General features: G+C 42.0%; 3 protein-coding genes across 5 annotated transcripts; 2 read left to right on the plus strand and 1 right to left on the minus strand.

Moving 5' to 3' along the window:
- The first annotated feature begins 636 nt into the window (after positions 1-636).
- On the plus strand, positions 637-4818 carry hnrnpa1b (heterogeneous nuclear ribonucleoprotein A1b). 2 transcript variants are annotated; one of them, XR_013936622.1, is made up of 12 exons: positions 637-735; positions 1288-1404; positions 1934-2080; positions 2158-2368; positions 2468-2545; positions 2674-2724; positions 2807-2860; positions 2935-3069; positions 3150-3287; positions 3372-3447; positions 4525-4588; positions 4691-4818. XR_013936622.1 is itself a non-coding variant. In XM_080496502.1 (11 exons), the coding sequence occupies exons 1-10, from the start codon at positions 724-726 to the stop codon at positions 3434-3436; spliced, it is 1008 nt and encodes a 335-aa protein (XP_080352628.1). In that variant the 5' UTR covers positions 637-723; the 3' UTR covers positions 3437-3447; positions 3611-3928. The 2 variants fall into 2 exon arrangements, 1 of the variants encoding a protein (XP_080352628.1); XM_080496502.1 differs by lacking the exons at positions 4525-4588; positions 4691-4818 and adding an exon at positions 3611-3928.
- Positions 4705-7512, minus strand: nfe2 (nuclear factor, erythroid 2). Its single transcript, XM_080496501.1, has 3 exons — positions 7442-7512; positions 7202-7339; positions 4705-6195 (listed from the first exon to the last, which is right to left on the minus strand). Exons 1-3 carry the CDS (start codon positions 7487-7489, stop codon positions 4900-4902), a joined length of 1482 nt encoding a protein of 493 aa, XP_080352627.1. The 5' UTR covers positions 7490-7512; the 3' UTR covers positions 4705-4899.
- A 6412-nt stretch (positions 7513-13924) lies between these two features.
- On the plus strand, positions 13925-19365 carry copz1 (COPI coat complex subunit zeta 1). 2 transcript variants are annotated; one of them, XM_080496184.1, is made up of 9 exons: positions 13925-13983; positions 15042-15110; positions 16217-16298; positions 16377-16468; positions 17622-17677; positions 17787-17864; positions 18002-18053; positions 18261-18299; positions 18848-19365. In XM_080496184.1, the coding sequence occupies exons 1-9, from the start codon at positions 13966-13968 to the stop codon at positions 18893-18895; spliced, it is 534 nt and encodes a 177-aa protein (XP_080352310.1). In that variant the 5' UTR covers positions 13925-13965; the 3' UTR covers positions 18896-19365. The 2 variants fall into 2 exon arrangements, with proteins under 2 accessions (XP_080352310.1, XP_080352309.1); XM_080496183.1 differs by having other exon boundaries at positions 13958-13983; positions 15042-15131.
- Positions 19366-21983: the final 2618 nt, after the last annotated feature.

A 21983-nucleotide genomic window follows, 5' to 3' on the forward strand; every position in this document is an offset into this window, starting at 1 on the left:
GTGTTTATTTTCATACATACGCGTATGTAGTCTCTGTAGAAAAGATGAATTGTATAAAAACGTGTTTGTCAACAAATTTCCCTCTGAGGTGATCGTGAAGTTCGTCTTCGATTCATCGCTCAACCCGCTACAGTCAAGGGTAGATTAATATGTGCCTGATTACGCGGAGAATGCAGGTAAAAGATGTCCAATTCAAAATATATCCACATTTGTTGGAAATGTAATTCAGTGCTGTACAGTAATTTTTCTCTTCCCTGCCCGACTGAACCCTCAAATGTGAGGCAAACTTCACTGTCTGCGCCGAGCCACTTCTCTGCCCCCACCCCCTACTAATCAAACCCATAATTGTACAGAATAATGATCGTTTCCCTGCCCATTTCCACTCAGAAGATATAAAGTAGCGTTCATTAATTTACTGGAAAGCTTTATAACAAAACTGCACAGAGAAATTCACCCTTAAAAAGAACATAACCTGTTTTCAATCGTCCCAACACGCCTGTCGCCAGATGATTGGACTCTGGCTGCGATTGACAGGTCCTCATCCAATCCAGGATTCGATCGATATTAACGTCATACTGCAGCGGGAATCATTGACCAATCACCGCGATAAAGAGGCGTGTTTTAACCCCTGTTTGTCGTTGTTGAACAGCAGGCTGAGCCCTTGTGTCGCAGATCTCCGTATTCTGGCTGAGCGTGAGGAGTCTTCAAGGATAACCCTGCATCATGTCTAAAGACGTCAGTATATATTTCGAAATGCATGTTGTGTGACGATTTCCACCGTGGTATATGCCTTTTTAAGCGCGTATTTTTTTCTTCAAGTTAATGTATAGACGAGGTGTTGTCTATGGATCGCCGTCGAAACTGCAGCAGGCTCGCTACATCGTAACGCCGCCATTTTAAAACGCTCGGGCCTCGTGGCCTTTTGTTCAATCGCATGCAATTTCTCGGTATACAGTCTCATCACATGTGTCATTATTGTCGTGCACGCAGGAAATGGTGATATGTTTTATTCCCGTGTTCGTGGTGCGTGTTTACTGTTGCTAGTTGCGTATTTATAAATCACGAGTGTCGCTCGCGCAGTTTAATGGCGGCGTCACCTCCTTCCTCCGCCCCGGTCTGGCTCTTTATGTTGCGCCGGTTTAGTTAAAGCGCGATCAACGTACTATTTATGCCAGCGCATGTTTTATTCTTGTGATTAAATGCCTGAAATGTGTCCAAATGTGTTTATTAATTTGCCGAGTTTTGAACAGACCGGATGTTAAAAGTGGAGCTTTGTCCATTGTCCAGGTCCCACGCGAGCCGGAGCAGCTCCGCAAGCTCTTCATCGGAGGCTTGAGCTTCGAGACCACAGACGAGAGTCTGCGAGCCCACTTCGAGCAATGGGGCAGCCTCACAGACTGTGTGGTAAGTGGACCCAACTGCAAGAAAACACGTGTTTTGAAGGAGTGCATGTCTTAATGTGTAGGCCGCTAGAGTTGCCTAGCAGTAGGAATATTTATCCAAGTAACACTATTAACGGATGCCATTGTATTTGTGTATTAGGCTAAAAATCCCCAGAGACACAATTAGCATTTTTGTTGCTACATTGTTATTGCCACCTTCCTCCCGTTTTTGTGTCGGTGCTATTCAAAGAAGTGTTTTGGATGATTATGAAGAACGTGGAAAATAAAGTGGTTAGGTTTTAAAAATGAGAGTTGTAAAAGCCTTAGGATGGCGTGTGTGTTGACGGGAAGTTTGTTCCTCGGGTGAGAAGTGTAGAAGTAAAGTTGCTTCACCCTTTTGTCTCTTCTGGCTCTGAAATGCTTAATAAACCAGTTCATGAGACCCGTAAACGCATAGTTGGAATAATCCAGCCTACTGGGAAAAAAATGTTATTGAATCTTGGTCAGAACTCTTTATACACAATATTACAATGTTCTCTTGCCATCTCCAGGTCATGCGGGACCCAAACAGCAAGAGATCCAGGGGCTTTGGGTTTGTCACATACTCGTCAGTGCAGGAAGTGGATGCTGCGATGTCCGCCCGACCCCACAAAGTCGATGGGAGGGTTGTTGAGCCCAAACGTGCAGTTTCCCGGGAGGTACGTGAACCTCCAGCTCTGCTCGGGTTTGAATTTGAGTTTGCATTTGTGTGTGACGATTTGTGTTTTGATTACAGGACTCGAACAGGCCCGGCGCCCATATCACAGTGAAGAAGATCTTTGTTGGAGGGATCAAAGAAGATACAGAAGAGTCACATCTGCGGGATTACTTCCAGCAGTTTGGTAAAATCGAAGTCATTGACATCATGACGGACCGTGCTTCAGGAAAGAAGAGAGGCTTCGCTTTCGTCACTTTCGATGACCACGACTCAGTTGACAGGATCGTCAGTAAGTGCAGTAATGTGATTTTTATAGGTTTTGGCAGGTTTGGCTCTTAGCGTTTCAGTATTACGATTGATGTTTTGTTTTTGTTTTTTCCCCTCACAGTCCAGAAGTACCACAACATCAACTCTCACAACTGTGAAGTGAGGAAAGCCCTCACGAAGCAAGAGATGCAGAGCGCTGGTATGAGAATTTGAAGTACACACGATTCAGTCTATATATTCAGTAGATATATAGTAGTCCAGACACTATTCAGAAGTTGATTTTTTTATTTATTTTTTTTCCTCTCCCTCTTTCCTAAATCTCTTTAGGCCGCAACACCGGTGGACGCCCCTACGATTATGACCGAGGTTTCAATCAAGGTGTGGCTTTTTTTCTGTGTATGATTAATTTATTTTACTACTGAATGTAAACAACCACTGAAGACTCATTTAAATGTTTCAGGTAGCAGAGGCAGATATGGAGATGGACCATACAACTGCAATGGGGGTGATGGTGGTGAGTAAACTTCATCGAGGTTTACCTTGAATGCTTTGTGTAGGTTTATACCTTCATGCTGCATTGTTTTCTAGGCTATGGAGGCGGCCCGGGCGGTCATGGTGGATACAATAATGGCGGCAACCGTGGATACAATCAGGGATACAACCAGGGCGGTGGTGGTGGCGGTGGAGGCTATGGAGGAAACGGTTATGATAGCAACGGCTATGGTGAGTTTATTTCTGAGTTGACCAGTTATGTCCTGCATTGAGTGGTTACTGTGTACTAACTTGATCATAATGTCCAACAGGTAACTGTGGTGGCGGCGGCGGCGGTGGTGGCAGCAACTACAATAACATGGGCCACTACGACCCAGAAGCTTCCAACTTTGGCCCGATGAAGAACAACTTTGGTGGCGGCGGCGGCGGTGGCGGCGGCAGGAACTTCGGTAAGCTTCCGTTTGGACACAGCGGCTCCGAGCGGACACTCTGGGCCGTCAACTCAAATGTTTTGTTGCTGCTGTCACTTGCAGGCAGTTACGGCGGTGGCGGCGGCGGCTCAAACAGTGGCAACTATGCGCGCACTGGGCGATTCTGAGATGTAACCCGGTAAGAACGCATGAGCATGTCTGAAATTTGAAATGTAAAACCATTTGCCGGGAAATCATTAAGTACAGATAACATTTAAAAAAAAAAAAAAAAATTCACTCTGGATGACAGGTCATACAAAGTCAGTGCACAGTTAACAATGTTGTTCCGTATTGTTCAACAGGGCTGATTACTTAGGAGAGGAGAGCAAGGAGAGGAGAGCAAGCGAAGTGACAGGGCAGCTGCAGGTTTACCTCCTAAATCTGCTCAGCCTAAAAGTTGTGGCAGGGTACAGCTGCTGCAAGAAGAGATGTACAGTAGATGGAGGGCCTCCATTAAAAATGTGTTTGTGTTTTGTTTTTTCTTTTCCTTTTTCAAATGTGTGTTTCTTTTTTTTGGAAAGAAAGCATTCCAAGATTTTATGTAGATCCTGAAGTCTGGTTTTTATTTGTAACTGCCTCGAATTATGCTGAAATAAACCATCTTTCAGTTTTTTTTTATTCTTAGCCTCTTGAGTATTTTGGGAAAAGGGAGGGTTCAACGGCTAGATGCAGCACAGAATGCATCACGCCCCTGCGTCTCAACGCGCACTCCACGACCCATGGGTCAATGCCGTACAATAACGGTGCTGGTTGAGGAATGAGGGGTGGCGTGCACATGCTATCGTCCTGGTACAGACTCTACCCCGTTTCTGCAAAGACCTACTGGAAGATGCTAGCTTACATGCAAAGTCTTTGAGGCTAGCCATGGAAGCAAGCTGAGGGAGAGAAGTAGCAAAACCCATCGCCAGGATCATTGAAGCAGGGGAGAGTGAGAACAGAGGCCAGAGGTAGCAGGCAGCAGCTACCGAAAGGCTTAAGTGCTTGCTGTAGGTAAGACCAGACTTCTCAACTCCTGACAGTACCTGTTGCTTTTCTCATGTAGCTGGTAGCGCGATGTATAGTAATCAAGTAACCATAACCAACTGTTTTTATGACTTGCACCAAATGTTGACTGGTAATTGATGCACATAAGCTCAACATATTGCATGCAGTGAATAGAAATGGAAGTCTTTTCCGTTTTGCTGTTGGGTACTCATTTTGCATTTCTGCTTTCTAGGGTCACAACCTTGCTCAGTTCAGGCTCTCCGTAAACCTGACGTCACTCGCTGTGGCTCAGACAGGTATACTTGCTCCAGAAGTATTTATTACAGATGCTGAAACATTTATAAAACCATGCAAAGCATTCATTTTATTCAACTTTTTTTTTTTTCTTTTCCACACAGATGAGCTGACAGTCTGCTGGTGTTGACGATTTTTTTTTTTTCTTCTATTTTTTTTAACTGGGAAACTGCTGGGCAGTGAGTTTTTTAAAAACTTTTTTTAATAAAGTATTTTTTCATGAAACTGTCAATTGTGAGTTTTAATGTTACAAATATGAAATGTGTCACAATGGAAGAAACGTTGAACACACGCTACACAGAAGTGGCACTCGTTAACAATGCTCCCTTTTGTGCATTGTTGTGTGAGGTACCAAATAAATTTTGCCATCCGGTGTCTGTTGAAGGGAGTATTCATCTATAGAGTATGGCTGTCCGTCTTCATCCCGTAAGTGAGAAAACACTTCGGTATAGAGGTCCGTGAGGCGACATTTCATGAACGCCAAGCTGCGCTGGAACTCGAGCCGCTCCTGAACCAGATGTTCCCTCTGAGCCTGCAGCTGGCCCAGGTCTCTCTCCAGGTGAATTATGCTCTCCAGCTTCCTCTTCCTGCAGTTCTGAGCCGCCACTTTATTCTTCCCCCTGCGCCTGATGTCTCTGACCAGCGCCAGCTGAGTGTCTGTGAGGGTGAAGTGAGTCAGCAGCTCGTTGAAATCGTCCACGGGCAGGTTGATGATCTTCTCCATGGGGAAGGGGATCTTCAGCGCCGTGGCCCGCCTCTCGTCCCTGCTCATGGGAGCAGGAGTGCAAGTACTTAAGTGTGGTTTCGTGTAGATGTGAAGCTGTGCGCTCCCTCTGCTGGACTGTGTGGAATCATACATGTCGCTCAGATCGGCAGAAAGACCCTGCAGCTTTACGGACCGCGGAGTCGGTGCATTTGGTTGTATGTGAGACGAACCAGGTTGAGGTGAATAATAAGACGAGTGTGCACCGGAGTGTAAATAAGATGGAGCTGGACTCTGGTACTCCATCTGATAATGGGCGCGTGCCCTTCGGGTGTGCTCGGTCATGCCATCTGGTTCACCGTCGCTGTACGTCATACCCACTTCTACATTCTGGTAACCCGGTGCCCCACACACAGGATTATCCGGTGAGGCCAGAGGTGGACTCGAACCCAGAGAGAGCCCGGAGTCCGACTCTAGATCGTCAGCAGAGCGAGCGTGTGCAGTTTGTCCGTGTGCTGTCCACAGCATGTGCCGGTTAAGACCCTGAGAGAGGCAGGAGTTGGTTCTCCTGTGTACCTGGCTGGTGCCCGACATGTTCATGTGCTCCCTCAGCGACATGAGGGGGGGCTGCGAGTGAGATGAGGCGGGGAGCATCCGTTGACCCAGCTGAGGTTCAGAATTTCTGTACATTGTGTCCGTGTTGCTGCCAAGGTGACACGCGGGCACCTCCTCGGGATAACATCCATTGTAAGTGTCCACGCCGCTCATCTCACAGGCAACAGGAGGAGGAGGAGGAGGAGGCTGAGAGTGGGAAGGCACCATCCCATAATCCCCCACAGGTGCCATGGAGTCAATGCTTTGGTACTGTGCTGTTTCATAGGTGCCTTCAGTGGAAACCTGGAACTCCTGTAACGACAACCACACAGTTTACACTGACAGGTACAAATTGATGTCACATCAACACATTTAAAATTATAAACCTGTCTACTTATGAGTTAGTCACCAATTTTCACAATTTATCTGCTTTGCTATAAAAGAGAGTTTGCCCCCCACTTCTGTCCGCCACCCAGAGCCCATGAAGGGCTCTCAAAGATATGATCGGGTTTCACTCAGGAACAAATGGCTTTTGTGCAGTGTAGGGGGGCTGCAAGCGACATACGGCGTAGGCTGCGCCCCCCCCCCCCCCCCCCCCTCTCACAATCTCTCCATCCTACACAATCACACAGACCATTGTTGACCAACCTCACCTCTGCGCGTATTAGCTTTTCAACACAAAGCAACATACATCAGATGATATGAAAAATCAAAAGCCCCAAAACATTAATCAACTTTAAATTTGACCTTCGTTTGAAAAGAAAAGGACATTTATCACATATTTCTAAGCTGATTAAGAATCTTTTTTTTTAAGGTTAATAATTATGCCCAAAACGTGTTGGTCTTGTGTGAACTGTTCTTGGTTAATGTATTTTATTTCAACTGATTATTTAACAATACCCATGAGTATGTCATCTTGCCACTGTCCGTTTGCCAACAGAAAGAATTTGTTTGTATATTTCATGTACATTCATCATTCATATATATTAATGTTCATCCAAAATGACGCAGCATCAGTGAGTGCAGTCGATTCAGTAATGGAGGACCTGACAAAGCCAGCAAACATTGAATATGAACCAAACTATATAAGCAAACTCGTATAGTTTAACATGTTTTTTTTTCTCAGTAAATGAGAAGTCTCACATATTTTTCTTTTGAGTTTTGTGTGACAATTTGCACGGTGCATCGCACGTACAGTTTTTATTTGCACAACATTGGAGAAACAAAATGCTTTCAATAAAGAAGCAGTAGTAATTCATTTGAAGAATATCATTTCTAAAATCAATGAGCAGTTTGCATTTAAAAACCTAGTGTTTACCTGCAGCTCTGTGATGGCCATCAACTCCTGCCAAGCCACGTCCATTTCCGTGTCCTGAGGGCCGCCATGAGGCCTGACCCCCGGGAAAGGAGCTGGCATGGACACTCCCCCACACAGCCTGCCTGGAGGAGCTAAGACCTTGAATTAGAAAAACAAAAAACAATATCATTCACATGTCCGTACCCGACTCGACTGTGTTCTGTGGTTTCTGTTCCACCGTCTTGTGCGCTCCGGACTCACCTCACAGTTTCTCCTCAGAGGGAGAACATAGTTGGCTGTTGAACACATTCAGGAGAAACTTTTGCTACCAAAAGATCAACCTGGTGAAGAGACAGAGCTGCACGTTAGTATCATCACCATGCAGCCTCTGCACTAAAACACACACACAAAGTAAATGAAATATCAAACTCACATTGAACCGTCAATACAATGCCTTCAAGCACGCACCTCTAATAGCAGAACACATTGGTGCAGACGAGCCGGTGCTCAATAAGTGACTTTTCTGGGTGTAGTGGGGCTTCTTTTGAGACACCTACAAGGGTTCAGTTGAGTCGATTTGACTCCGCCCAGCAGCTATCCCAGCATGCAGCCATGCCAGGCCCTGATAAGACAATCTATGGGAAAACAGCATGCTCTACAGGACTGACGGCTGCGCTGGCAATCTAGTGCATTACTCTGTTTTAGTAAGTGTGAAAACTGATGTATTATTACTAGAGTCTGCATGTACTGTAGAATAAACATATTTATATTTATATTATATTATATTATATTATATATATATATATATATATATATATATATTCTGACAATCAATGCGAGGGAGCAGCTGACGATACACTTGAAGTTAGAATTATTAAAGATGAAATGGATTTTTATTATTATATTCACTTTGATAATACTGAATGCTGAAATGTATATGGCTCATTGTAAGATATTTATTTAGATAATGATTTATATTTTGGTAGTTCATTTCTGTAATATTTACAATGTCATCTATACCAGGGGTCATCAAGCTTTTTGAAAGTTGGAGGGGGATAAAGTGTATCAGAATACTTTTATAAACTTACTGAATGATTAGAATTGCAAAAAAAAATTAAGTTGCAACATTAATAATTTCAACAATGTAGGATTCAGTGAACACATGTATGCTTGTGTGACAAATATATTTTTTAGTGGTTTTGCTGCATCAGGTTAAATTGTAATTTTGTGTATGGGAGGGCCTGGTACAGACTCCCAGGACACAGAACTGGCAACCTGAAATTTATAGAATACATTCTATTTTCTTATAGAAACTTGTGTGGAAAATGTTTGTCTAAAGGTACTGCCACATGTAGGCATACATATTTAATATAATTCAAGTTGTAAAAACAGTGAGTTTTTATAATATAGTGAGTTGAATTACTCTATAATTACTGATTATTTTATGTGAAGTTTCTTCAGGATGTTTCAAGTCCAGAGAGATTTTGTTTTTCAGGTTGAAAAACAAAGAAATCCAGGAAAGTGTTTTTTTTCTTTAAACAAATAACATCTCCTTTGTCCAAATATACACGAACAAAGGCATAAACATCTTTGTGGTATTTTCCTGAGTGTAAACGTTTGAATACATGTTTCATTTCATTTTACGGGATCATTGTGACATCCTTCGTCTCACTTCACAGCCGAATAAATAGAATAGAATAAGAAATGCTTCCCAGCGACAATTTGAATTCATTAGAAATATAATGCATGGCACATCAGCAGGAGGAAGAGAAATGAATGAACGTACCTGAGCAACATCCTCTGCATCTCCAACAGGTGACGAGTAAATAAAAACCTGAGGGGCCAGGGGAACAATCCTGGAGGTACGATGGAGAAAAACACTGCCGCGGCTGTTGAGCTGATGCTTACTGTATTCTCAGGTCACACGAAGTAAAACACACCAGGCCTCTTCCTCTAACTCTTATTCAACTGTGGGCGCCTCTCACTGTTCTGCACGTACAGCCACCGGCATAAATGGGATGGCTCTGTGCAGACAAACGCAGTCTTCCTGTAAAGCACCCACACCACAATTTTTTGCACTCTTGTATCCTTAATAGCACACTTGCACCCCAACCTCCAAATTTCCCTTTTGCCCACATGACAAACCACAACCCAACAGTCTGGCATGCACCACAGCAATCATTCTGTCAGTCCACAGTGAAGTAGGTAGATGTTTACAAATCCAAGAAAACTGTAAGCAGTTTTGATTCTAATTGTGTAATGACGATACGCACAAAAGAACCAGATTAAACAACTGAAAATGAGCGAGAACTGGCCGTATGGTTGTCTCTCTCCGGGGCCAAACCGTGCAAGAACAATGTCCTTTCAAATCCACCCGAAGGAAAGGTATGAGGAGTGTGATGTGGAGCACCTGGAGTCAGAGCTGGCGCTGCAGTGAGGGCCCGGTTCAAGCAGGGGTGGGTTTGGAGGCAGGATTGAGACTTAGTTCAGCAGAGATGGAATGTACACCCTCCGACAGGTAAGAAAGACTACATTGTTCCTCTATCTGGCAGAGCCAACCGCCAAGGGAGCGAGAGGAGCAGGGGGAGAATGGAGGGGAGCGTGTCTTACATAGCAAGTGACCATTAAAATCCTCAACAAAAAAATCCCCTCATTGCCCTGATCTGAAGCTCGGAGAACAGAGAGCTCACAAAGGCTGTGTGTTGTGTGTACTGCCCTATTGTGCAAGAGCTTTCGCACAATTTACTGATCATTGCTTTATGGAGTGATGTGTGCTCATTGTGATAGATGACGGTGGCGGTCAGTCTCAAAGTGATGATTTTGGATTTGTTCGTGAAATAAATGACAGTAATTCACCTCTGTGTTTCTTGGGTTTGTTTCTCTTTTGATGCGATACTCCACAAACATGTGCATTTGTAACAACAGAAGTTATGAAATCCTGAACAATTTTCACAATTGTTGTAAATTAGGCAGTTGTATGTTTCTACATTTAAAAAAGTTAGAAATTCATTTTCTTGGTAAAGGCTGTTCATATAATTATAGAAGCACATGTAACGTCTGAGAAATGTAAATCAGATAAGCGGATGTCATTACCCCCGCTTTGTGTCAACTGTCGGAGGTGAATAAGCATTGTCACTACAAAGCATAAAAATAAATTAATCGACTGGAACCTGCTCACATGTCCTGTCCAAAGCACATACTAACAATATATAATTTCCATCATACAATACAATGCTAGTATTACGCCATAAAGTAATCATTTTTAGAAGCATCAGTTGAGTCAAACCTTTTGCGTTTTAATGAATGAATGTATTTAAGACTGGATGAATAAGGTGAAAGTTTAGTTGCTCTCCTGATCTGAAGTCTCATTTCATTGTGAATCTAATAAACCATGTAGGGCTTCACTCACAGCAACGGCTTTCCAAACCATTAGAACATGGAAGGTTTTTGCCTGGCCTGTTACAGTATCCCGTCCCGCTGAGGCATAAATCACAATGTTTTCTCTGTCATTGTTCTAAGATGGAAAAAGTAGGTGGCTGACAAAGTCAAGAAAGGTGAATGTCTACCAGGAATCAAAGAAGGGACTTCCCAACCCAAGTTCCTAGCACCCAGCCCCTGACTCAACCACTGCCACGGCATGCCAAAGAGCACCCTGTTATTACTGCGACCACAGTGGTTTTCAATCTGGACACAGTTCCCAGGTCGACGCCCACGTTCGCTGTTTGTGTTTGTTTGCTTCAATTAGTCTTTGACATCTCCGCTTTCCAGCTCGCCTGAACCTCCCCGATCTGTCTGAGTTTTCTTACCGAGCACAGCTCGGCTTCAGAGGCACAGCGGCTATTTTAAGTGCCGTGTAAGTGTGAGTTGAATCAGTTTGTGATTTAATATCACAAATGTCAGTTTATTTTATGCTTTATGGTCGCGAGGCTTTTTGTGCCATTTGATTTCCTCATTATGAGGAATTGTGGCATCTTTGGTTTTGTTTTAGCATCCCGAAAGTTGTATCAGACATGAGCGGAAAAACCACCTCACTGGCAAACAAAATGAGTGTGTGCATTGGGTTGTGGTATCAAAAAGGGAATATTTTTGGAGCTAGCTTCTGGGAAAAGAAGAAAATACAGGCAGCAGACAATTTTTTTCTCCTTTTTTTTATATTGATCATCAACTTAATGTAGTCCAAAATGTCAAAAGCAGTGGACATTGTGCTTTTCTTCTGTTTGCATTTAATAAAAGCAGCTCTGAAGTTAAATGAGACTTAAAACTGTAATAGCACAGTTGTATGATATAGAAAAATAATGGGAATGTTCTTTTTCTGTGTTATGTAGGTTCACTTTCAAACCCCTAATTCAAATGTTGATATTATCAAAAATATTCCTTTATAATAATTAATTATAGTTTTTTTTTTAAAAAGTGAATGAGGCAGTCAGATAGACATATTATAGATTCTGAGGTAACTTTGTCATGATGGGCACACATTGATGTGGAAAAAAAAGAAAGACAATGAGGAACCTGGAGATGCAGCATCATACTTCTGAATGTCTCAATACGGTGATCGCTTATCTCAAGATGTTCAGATGAAGATAAAATTTCGCAACAACAGTGTTACATTCCTACAAATTATTTTCTGATACATATTTTGGTTTGACATTACAGAACAGTCATTCAACATACAGTAGGCATTAATTACTAAATTTACGTACGATCATATTTCATTATATAACTAGGATTTTTAATATATTAGCATGGCTCTTTCTTTAACAGTATATATTCATGACATTTTGACCTTTTGTTAATAACAATAAAGGTCAAACCTGGTTTGCATAACAGACAAAGAAGCAGGGAAAGGAGGATGTTGGCTGGCGGAAACTCTGCTTAATGCTGATAAAAGTAACACTCGGTTCGTAGGAAGGGAACTGCTAACTGCTGTGGTTGCTGGCATATCCTGGGGACACTTACATTGCAGCCCATACATTAAAAAAAAATCACCCCTATCTACTGTAATTCTAGTTTTTCGACTTTTGTTTCAATCCTTGTATATGTCAAACGTGAAATATGCTCAACTTAAAGATTTACATTTGTGGAAATATTTTTTTTAAACATTATGATTGAATATTTTCTGAGCTGGTCAGTTCACCCTTTCATTGTTTTCTTTAGATGTGCACTAAATCCTTGCTGGATCCAAGGTTAGAGTAGCAGACTTGGGATTTTTAAGTCACAATTGATCGATCACCACTGTGGCTCCCTGAGAAAGTATGTTTTATTGTCACGACGGGCATCATTTCATTTTTGCACCATCTGACAGTCATTACGCAGAAAGCCTCTCGTATGTTCGCTGATCATATATGTCATCATCATTCAACTTTTCATTCATAACAAAAACCTCCTTTGCCAGTCATTGAACATAAAACATAAAAGTATGTTTGACCTCCCGGGTGAGATGGCATGACATTCACATTTGAAGATCTAACAACTTTTGAATTGTCGTAAAGTGAGTGTAGCACTCGGTTCCCTCTCCTGTCCAGTCAGTCAAAGCAACTTGAAATTATAGTAGCAAAGTTGTGTAAACTCGGGGAGCAATTGCGACACTTCATGGCTCGCCGCAGTGCTGTTGTGAATACACATCAAAACAGTTCATGTCTTCACCATACACGAAAGAGCAGCACACTATTTGCTCTCCAGCGTTATTCCAAACGCAAGAACAAAAATATCATCCAGTGAGGCCAAACAGTGATGTAATTTATGGAGTGAGATAGAGGGAAATCCCCATCAGCCTGGCTTTCCAAATGCTTCCCAGAAGTGGGAACTAAGATAATTGGGGTTGGTCAAATGTAGGAGGATCCTGACAAAAAAGATGCTGAGGAGTACAAGTCAGGCTTGTAACAGGAGAGATTTCTGGTAATAAAACATTATCCTTAAAAACAAAAACAAAAACAAAAAAAAACAACAAAGCATGGCAGAAGTCAAAAGTGTCATTAGGTTCAACTACATTAAGTATCTGAGCTGTGATATTATGAGGGTAGCTCTATGTACGTGTTAAAAATGGCCATTCATTTTTGGTTTATTTTAGATTTTCTATATTGAAAAAAGCATGTTGATTACAGTTTCTAGGTGCAAATAACAGACATCTTTCCATTGGGGGTCATCAAAAGGGTGAATGTTTCTACACAGCAGGATCAAATATGTGTAAAGTGCTCAATGTGAGCGCACTTTATGAAAAGTTATGAAAAGTTATGATCACATAACTTTATATCCCTGTGAGTGGGCAGGGATAAGTCGGTGTAATTTTATTTTTTACTGTTGTTTTATGTCTTGATATAGATCTCTGAGTGTTAAACATTGTCATGTGAATGTCTTTGTTATACGGTTTGTCTTTTACTTGCCATGGGACTGCAGATACGAATTAGCCGCCGGCTAAATCTGGTACGATGCATCAAATGGCAACATTTATGTTAAAATTGTACACGGTCCATTTTAAATAAATAAATGAAATAGAAAATAATAAAATGAATGAATATGTACGTGGGTGTAAAAACCACAGCTTTTTGTATATTATCTGTGTTTCGTATGTGTTTTGACATATCCGGAAAGAATTAATAATGAAAAATAAATCGATAATAAATAAATCATAAATTCACGGGCACACCGCGTCTCTTCGTGTTCCGTACAGGAGCGATCTTTGCCCCATCCGTGTGTGACGTAACAGGGTGACAACCAATAGGAAAGAGCCTCATTCACTGTACGTAGTATGTACCCGCTGTTAGCCGTGTAGCCGCCTTGCTAACAAGATGGACTCTCCGATACTAGTAAGATAGACACTTCTTTCAATATAACACAATTTCCGGAACCGTTTCTAAGTGGTGGTTGGTTCTTTAAGCTTGAAGAAGCTTTGCACGGTGAATATATGTGTCGCTAACTAACGTTGATGAGCTGTGGCGCTAACAGTTAGCTTGTATGAAGTTAGCTTCGTCGGCGGTGGTGATGTGGAAGTCTCATGTCCTCTTTGAAAAATCTAACAAAAAAACATTACACTCGTTATGTTTTTCAATTGTTCATTGAGTTCGAGCTGTTTGAGAGTCCGAGGTATGTGGTAATCAGGGACTCGCTGGAAACTTTAGTAACACAGAAGTAGTGTAACCAAAAGTAAATTAATGCCAGAGCTCCCTATTATCAATAACTTTCATTTTGCTGTACGTTCCTCGTGAGAATCAATGTAGATATCTACACACACACACACACACACACACACACACACACACACACACACACACACACACACACACACATATATATATATATATTTCCTGTCTTGGTTGTTTACAGTGCATAATCTTATGATCTTTTAACATAGTCCCTCTAAAATGTTTTTTTTAATTTGTGCAATAACGTGTACATGCACGTTATTGATTTAGAATATTTTGACTTCAATATCATATCAAGATTAGAAGTTCCTTCAAACACTCTGCTGGAAAGAGTTATAAACTCTGACCTTTGCAAAGAACATATGTTATACTCGTGGTTGCTATTGTATAAACTGGGGAAGACTAAGGAAATAGAAGAGATTGGTTGGACTACTCTCACTCACTTCTTTTTGAATCATTAGTCATCTTTAGTAAACCTCATGTGGTGTTTTTTAATATTTGCACCTTTTCTCTGTTATATTTGCCTATTCCACAGTGCTTCCCAGTACAAGACCACCTTCCTTTACAACTTCAATAGTTAAGAGACGTTAATTTGAAGTGCTCACTTTACACATACAATCATTAATACATATTATTTGGGTTTGGGCTTGGTGTGTGCCTTGAACAAATATATCAGTGAAAGCCATATGTTTTAATGAAGTGTTTATCTTCTTCCCTGCCAGGAACCATCCCTGTACACTGTCAAAGCAGTTCTGATCCTGGACAATGACGGAGATCGGCTGTATGCCAAGGTATGGACTCCAAGTCAGAAGGTTAAACATGAAATTAAAATATTTCATAGTTTAGCCATTTTGGGAAGCCCTAACTCAAACCCCATGATTATCAAATTAAATGATTTTTGGTTTTTGATAATATACGCCATGGCAATTTTATTTGTTTATTTGTTAACACTTGAGTAGGAAAAACAGCTTAAAAATAACTAGAAATGAGGTACAAGGACTGATGAAAACACAAAATAATTAATAAGATACCAAGAATACAAAGTAAGTGCAATACATAAGTAAACGTACATGATTACATGAAAACAACACCCAAGCAATTCAGAATTGGAGCTGTAATGCAATTTCCTGGGAGTCTCTCTCAATCATTCGGTGCATATAATTTTAAAAACATCTGCATATGTCTGAGGTCTGGATGGTTAAAAAAAATAAATAAATACTGGATTAGAAATATACGTGGGTCTACACCAACCAGAGCTGTGTAGACAGTAGAACTGGACTGATGCGGTTGACTTTCTTGATCCTTTTTAGGCTGAAGCTGTAATAGGTGTTTCAGAAAGGCCTGTAAATATAGAGTGACAGTCGACCAGATTACTCAAGACAAATGCCTGAATAAGTTCCTCTAAATCCTTTCGACATAAGCTTTTCAATTCTTGCTTAGTTTTTGCAGGTTGTAAGGCGTCTGAAATAGTCTTAACACAGCCGCCCATACTCAGCTCACCAGTTTCTTAATTTATTTATTTATTCTTTTCTGCTTTTCAACTTCACATTAAAGGTTATCACTAAGGTTAGATTTTTTTTCCTCTTTACCTCCAAAAGTCTTTATCTTTAGCTGAAAGACATTCAGGTATAGCCTAAAGTTGTGACCTGTGGAGAATCGCAAGTGATTCGTCGCTTCTCTTTTTGTTTAAACGTCCAAAAACAGTGTCCATCTCTGTATATTTTATGATACTCTATAGCTGCCTTTAATCATTATTAAATGCACAGTTTGTTTGAAAAAAAAAAAAAAATACCACCAGTCTTATTTCTTGAGGAAAATCCAAGCTACATTCAAATTGATGCGTTATTCTTGTCACCCACTTTTTACAATAACATCCTTGGTTCATGTTGGTTGCCAGTATTATGACGACACGTACCCGACGGTGAAGGAGCAGAAGGCCTTCGAGAAGAACATCTTCAACAAAACCCACAGGACGGACAGTGAGTGACGTCCCCTCTGTTAAACCGCAGCGCATGTTTGACGACCCACCGCTTATTTTTCGTCTTCGCCGTTTTCAGGTGAGATCGCGTTACTCGAGGGCCTCACCGTCGTCTACAAGAGCAACATCGACCTCTTCTTTTATGTGATCGGAAGTTCACACGAAAATGAGGTACGTTTATTTCAGGATACAGTGAAGACGTGCGAGCCGCTGTGAATTATCACATTAATGATGAGTTTGCAGAATTATGTGTTAGAAAGGATGTATAATGCAAATGAGTTTTGTGTTTCTATTTTAAAACGTTAATCTCGTCATAAGCAAAATAGGGAGGAAAAAGGAACCCTTTTGTTTCCGTGTTGTGAGACTCAAAAGTGTTTTGGTCAGAAAAATTATCTAATCCTAAATATTATATCACATGCACGCACACACACACATGCACGACTACGACTAAAACCCTTTCGAAAAGCAATTTTGCTTTATTATGCTACAAGATCTTAAGAAAAAAATCTAAACATATTTATTATAACTAAAATTTGCAGTCAGACCACTTTCTCAGCTGTTGCAGTTAATTTCTTGCTCTTTTCTTCTCAGTCGCTTGAACCTTTTTATTGTTCTTAATATTCAGTGATGTGTTTTCACATGATTAAAAAAAAGTAAATTTTGATTAGAATTTGTAAAAAAAAAAAAAACAACGTATTTTTATTTTTCATCATTCAGCAAGGTGAAAGCTCGTGTCGACCCTTTTACATCTGTCGTATCTGACAGCGGCGTGTGTGCTACACATATTGATAACTCCTCCACTGAAAAATGGCAGAAAAGTCGAGCTTTCAGCAAGAAGCTTGTCGTCACGATGGTCCCATGGGTTCTGCAGTGTGGTCACAACATCACAGAGAATTTCTCAATACCGTCAAAAACATACAGTTAAAGTTATCTAAAGAAAAAAAAGGGGGGGGGGGGGTGGGGACAAAAGAAAGTTGCACATTCTTGCCAGTTCTTCAGCCATAAAGTGAAAATAGATGGAGGCAGTCTAGTTTGTAAAAGGGCGAATTGTCCTCGTTTTTGTGACAATGTGAGAATTCAAAAGGACTTTAGTTGCGCTATAAATAGACGTGCGATAGTTAAATAGGGGATGTCTAATGAGGGAATGACTTTAGAGCGTTAAAGGGATAGTTATTATGAGAAGAAACGCCTCGGATTGCACAGGTCTGATGCAGAGGAAAGCAAACGCTTCTTAAATTAGTGAGGATTTTCTCTTTCAACCTGAAGGATAGTAAAACACGGTGTGCTCATGAGACTTTAATAGATTCTAATGTGTTTCCAACAGCTGATGCTTATGGCGGTTCTCAACTGCCTTTTTGATTCACTGAGCCAGATGTTGAGGTACGTTTTAAATGCAGTTTGTCTTTTATGCTTCTTTTTCTTTTTTTACACACAGATTCAGCAAATCTTGTGTAGATAATGCAAATTAGCAATGTTTTCCTGTCTGCAGGAAAAATGTGGAGCGGAGGGCCTTGTTGGAGAATATGGAGGGGCTCTTCTTGGCTGTGGATGAAATAGTAGATGGAGGGTAAGAGAGACTCTCTTCCCTGCTGAAATACAGTTTGATTGTGACACTTTTAATGTTTCTTTCTTCTTTTTTTAATGTTCTGAAAGTTTCACATATATAGTATGATTCCATTATTTCTGTTCTTTCTCTGCTTATAGGGTGATCTTAGAGAGCGACCCACAGCAGGTTGTGCATCGGGTGGCACTCAGAGTAAGTCTCCTCTCCTCTCCTCTCCTCTCCTCTCCTCTCCTCTCCTCTCCTCTCCTCTCCTCTCCTCTCCTCTCCTCTCCTCTCCTCTCCTCTCCTCTCCTCTCCTCTCCTCTCCTCTCCTCTCCTCTCCTCTCCTCTCCTCTCCTCTGCTCAGTAAACTTTGATGTTGCAGTAGAAGCTGTAAATACGATCTCATGTCACTTGCAGGGGGATGACGTACCTTTGACAGAGCAGACAGTCACCCAGGTAAATAATAAAATCTCTACCTTGATCTCGTCTCTTCGGCTTATTGATTGTTACCTACTTTCTCTTTCTCCTCGCTCACAGGTTGTCAGTTTTTTTTTCCCCTCCCATTGTCAAGATTAGTAATTATTTAGCGTGGCGGCTGCATGTAGCCACCAGTAGTTCCAGCCTGTCGGTTTCTTCGAGCGGCTCCCTGCGTCTCTGCGCTCCTCTTGATTAATGTTGTCATTTAAGAGGCCTGAGACTGGCGACCGCCGTCCCTGCTCCAGCTGTGATTAATTGCCACGCGCCGCCGCCATGCTTTACGGTTATGATTCAGCTTTCGTCCAGTGAATTAAGATGATTAATAAGGTTGTGCGTGTTTATCTTCAATTCTCACGTATTCATCAGTTTCACTTTAAGCATTTTTATGTCTTTTTTGGGAGGGGCGGGTTTGACGGCCGTTGCTGTGATCCTCCTTCACTTCCATGCGTCATATCCTCTTATCTCATAACTCAACCCATTTTAATGGGAGGAATCTGATTGGTTTAAAACTTTTTTCTCGCCCGCAGGTCCTCCAGTCTGCTAAAGAACAGATCAAGTGGTCACTCCTCCGATAGGCTCATTCCCTCACAAGACGACCAGCGAGCCTCTGTTGCGCTCAGACTTCATGACACTGACCTCTGATCTCTTAACTCCTGCAGTCAGAAACTGTGAGGAGCCTTGGTGGCTGATCCAGTCACACTCCCAGGACTACTGCGCTGACATTTCCTTCTTCTTTTTGCTTTGTGGTGCAACATAAAGTGTACATTCCAGTTGTGGCTGAACTCTTATTTTTTTTTTGTGTGTGTTTTTTTTGTGGTTTTTTCATTCAAAGGATTTTCTTTGCTGAAGTTGTGTAAAACACTGTTCTACACCGTCGCAGCCTGTGACATTACTCCTCATGTTCCTTATATACCACACAATTTTGTCTCAGATTACTGTAGAAACGATCCGTCTCTCTGTCCTGCAATCTACCTGGATATTGTGATTAAAAACTGTATGACTTGTACTGTAATGGTACCAGCGATCACAGAGGTATGTTTTTCAATCGATCTTGTCCGCGTGTGTCTTCCATCAGATTCTCTTAATAAATCTTGACACTGACAAAGTGAACAATAGTGATGGATTCTTCACACGAACTGGAGTTGTTTTAAACCAAAAGGGAATATTTGGTGTGAGGAAGAGGAAGAACATGCAAACTACACACATGGCGTTCAAACTAATAATCTCCACTCTAGTATAAAACACCTTGTTAGTGAAACACAGCTGGAGTCTGTCTTGTCCACATTTTGAAATGTTGCTCGTTTTCTGATATGAGATCACTTCTTTGTTCCTTCAACCCCCCCCCCCAACACTGAGACATGTCTGCCAGTGTGAGGGCGCCATCTGCTGGTGTTCCCTGCAAAGTGCATCTCTCGAGGACCATAAATAGTGTGGCAGAAGACAGTACAAAGGGGGAGACTCATTCAAGCGGGCGATGATGTGGAGCTTACACACCACTGTGTACTGTGACACGGAGATAAGTTTTATGGAGTCGCACTTGATTCATTTCTTGTCTTGCGGCAGGGAGTGCAAACGTGAATTGTGTGCTCCCGTGTGTGTGCGCGCCGCGCGCCCTCGCCGCCTTCACACACTAAGCACATGCACTCATTTGAATGCAAATGACGGACACCCTCCAGAGAGGAATGGGTCTGAGAATAGGCACTACATCATGTCGGTACCTGATGCACAGAACGGGAGAAGAAATGATGTATCTGAGTTCCTCCAAGCGAGGAAATCCCCCCCCACCTCTGATCACTGGGGGGTAGATTTTGGTGTGTGTGTGTTGGTCTCGCAAGAAACAGATCCAGCCATACTTGACTGGGACCTTTTTGAGTTGTCAAATGCCATGAAGACACTCTTTGGAGCTGTCTTTGTGATCTCTAAAAGTAGTTTGGCTCAGTCATCAAACGGATAGACTGACGCTCGAGATGTGTGTGTCTGTGGCCTGGAGGAATTTGTTGAAAGGATCACACACATTAGTGGTAATGTTGGTATGCAGAAACTAAATTAGAGGGTTTCACACTTTATCTGCCCCATGGGAAATTTTATAACCCCCCCCCTCCCTTTCTCTCCTCACTAATAATCAGCCAAATCTGGCGACAAATGGACCTGAAAGTGTAAATTGTGGCCACGGCATTCTGAGATCCTTGCATTTTAATCAGGTCTGCATGCATTCTGTATTGCTTTGTGGATCTAATTGAGAGAAAAGTCCAAAAAAATAAAAAAGGTCTGGAAAGGGTTTCTGTCGTCACAGAGCAAGGCGTGCACGTGGTGGTGGCTTCCACGCGAGCGTGTGGGTGAATGTTTTCACATGTGCAGTGCAGTCAATGAAATTGTTGCCGACTCTGACCTGAAGACCTTCTGTCTTGGCTTTGCTCCAGTCGCTTCCAGCCCTTGAATCTGTGTCTCCTCACGGCCCTCAGCGACGGCGTGAATGGAGGCTTGTGTTAATGCTTGTTGTCTGGCATTTCACCAGACAAAGAGTATTAAAGAAAGAGAAAAGGTATTCATTATGAATGGACTCCATTATTGCACCAGTTTATTGTTGTGTGCCAGTTTGCTGGTACATAATGAGAACGGCTTCTGTCTCAGTGTGTGTTTCAGTGAGTGTGGCGGGCGAGGAGGAATGGGGTGGAGGGGGTGGGTGAAGGTTAAAGAGGACGAGGTTAGCAGAAGTAGACAGCAGTAAATGTAATTAGATGAGATCGCAGCGAGGGCACTGCGAGGAAAAGAGAGGGTTAAAACAGATCCCACCCAAGGTGCCTGTCCAGACCCCCACTTTTCATCGAGATGGCCCTCCGGCACTATCGGCAGCTCAGTGACTTGCTTTCATCCGCTAATTACACTTGCACCATCATAAAAAGCAGCGAGGTAATTTATATTAATTATACAGGAATGAGTATAACCGTTTGAAACGCCATGGCTTGACATGCTGTACATAACATGCTGTAAAATTGTCAGAGACGTGTGGGCTCCAGCCTTGTAATTGATCGATGCATACAGTGAGAGTTGCTCTTTCTTCTCTCTCTGTGTGTGTATGTGTGTGTGTGTGTGAGTGAGTGAGTGAGAGAGAGAGAGAGAGAGAGAGAGAGAGAGAGAGAGAGAGAGAGAGAGAGAGAGAGAGAGAGAGAGAGAGAGAGAGAGAGAGAGAGAGAGAGTGGACTGTGTGAATTAGGTTCAATAAATTATCATCATCTGTGAGCTTACAGAGTGTTTATGTCATAGTCAATGGGCCCGTGCAGCCATCCAGTGGCTTGTCCAGCTAAACAGCAACAACAGAGGGGAAAACAATGACAGCACGTTGGATCCAGTACAGTAAACGTATTAAAGTAAGTGCCAATATATTGTGTGAGCAGGGCAAAGGGCAAGACCCCCATGATGTTAATGACCCACTGTAATAACATTAACAGGGCTATTTTACCTCAACTACCCTCCCATTTTCACCAGAATATGATGTTAAATGATTAAAATGAAGGTGTCATTTGACGATATTGGATATTATTAAAGTATTTGTAAGCATGGAATACCATTCTTTAAGATCCTTTGAGGTTTATGTGGGAGACCCGCCATCAAATGTCAGGAATTATTGAAGACACAGCATTCATAGATTTGTCATTAAACGGC

This window comes from Blennius ocellaris, assembly GCF_963422515.1.
Source record: "Blennius ocellaris genome assembly, chromosome: 5".
NCBI lineage: Eukaryota > Metazoa > Chordata > Actinopteri > Blenniiformes > Blenniidae > Blennius > Blennius ocellaris.

Excerpts from the sequence above, each read along its gene's own strand:
- hnrnpa1b (XM_080496502.1), top strand. Across the intron at positions 2,546-2,673 it reads GCAAGAGATGCAGAGCGCTG|GCCGCAACACCGGTGGACGC; the intron begins GTATGAGAATTT and ends AAATCTCTTTAG. Across the intron at positions 2,725-2,806 it reads TGACCGAGGTTTCAATCAAG|GTAGCAGAGGCAGATATGGA; the intron begins GTGTGGCTTTTT and ends TAAATGTTTCAG.
- nfe2 (XM_080496501.1), bottom strand. The coding sequence starts at position 7,489 with ATGTGTTCAACAGCCAACTATGTTCTCCCTCTGAGGAGAAACTGTGAG. Across the intron at positions 7,340-7,441 it reads CTCTGAGGAGAAACTGTGAG|GTCTTAGCTCCTCCAGGCAG; the intron begins GTGAGTCCGGAG and ends TTCTAATTCAAG. Across the intron at positions 6,196-7,201 it reads TGGCCATCACAGAGCTGCAG|GAGTTCCAGGTTTCCACTGA; the intron begins GTAAACACTAGG and ends TTGTCGTTACAG.
- copz1 (XM_080496183.1), top strand. Across the intron at positions 17,678-17,786 it reads TCACTGAGCCAGATGTTGAG|GAAAAATGTGGAGCGGAGGG; the intron begins GTACGTTTTAAA and ends TCCTGTCTGCAG. Across the intron at positions 18,300-18,847 it reads CAGAGCAGACAGTCACCCAG|GTCCTCCAGTCTGCTAAAGA; the intron begins GTAAATAATAAA and ends TCTCGCCCGCAG.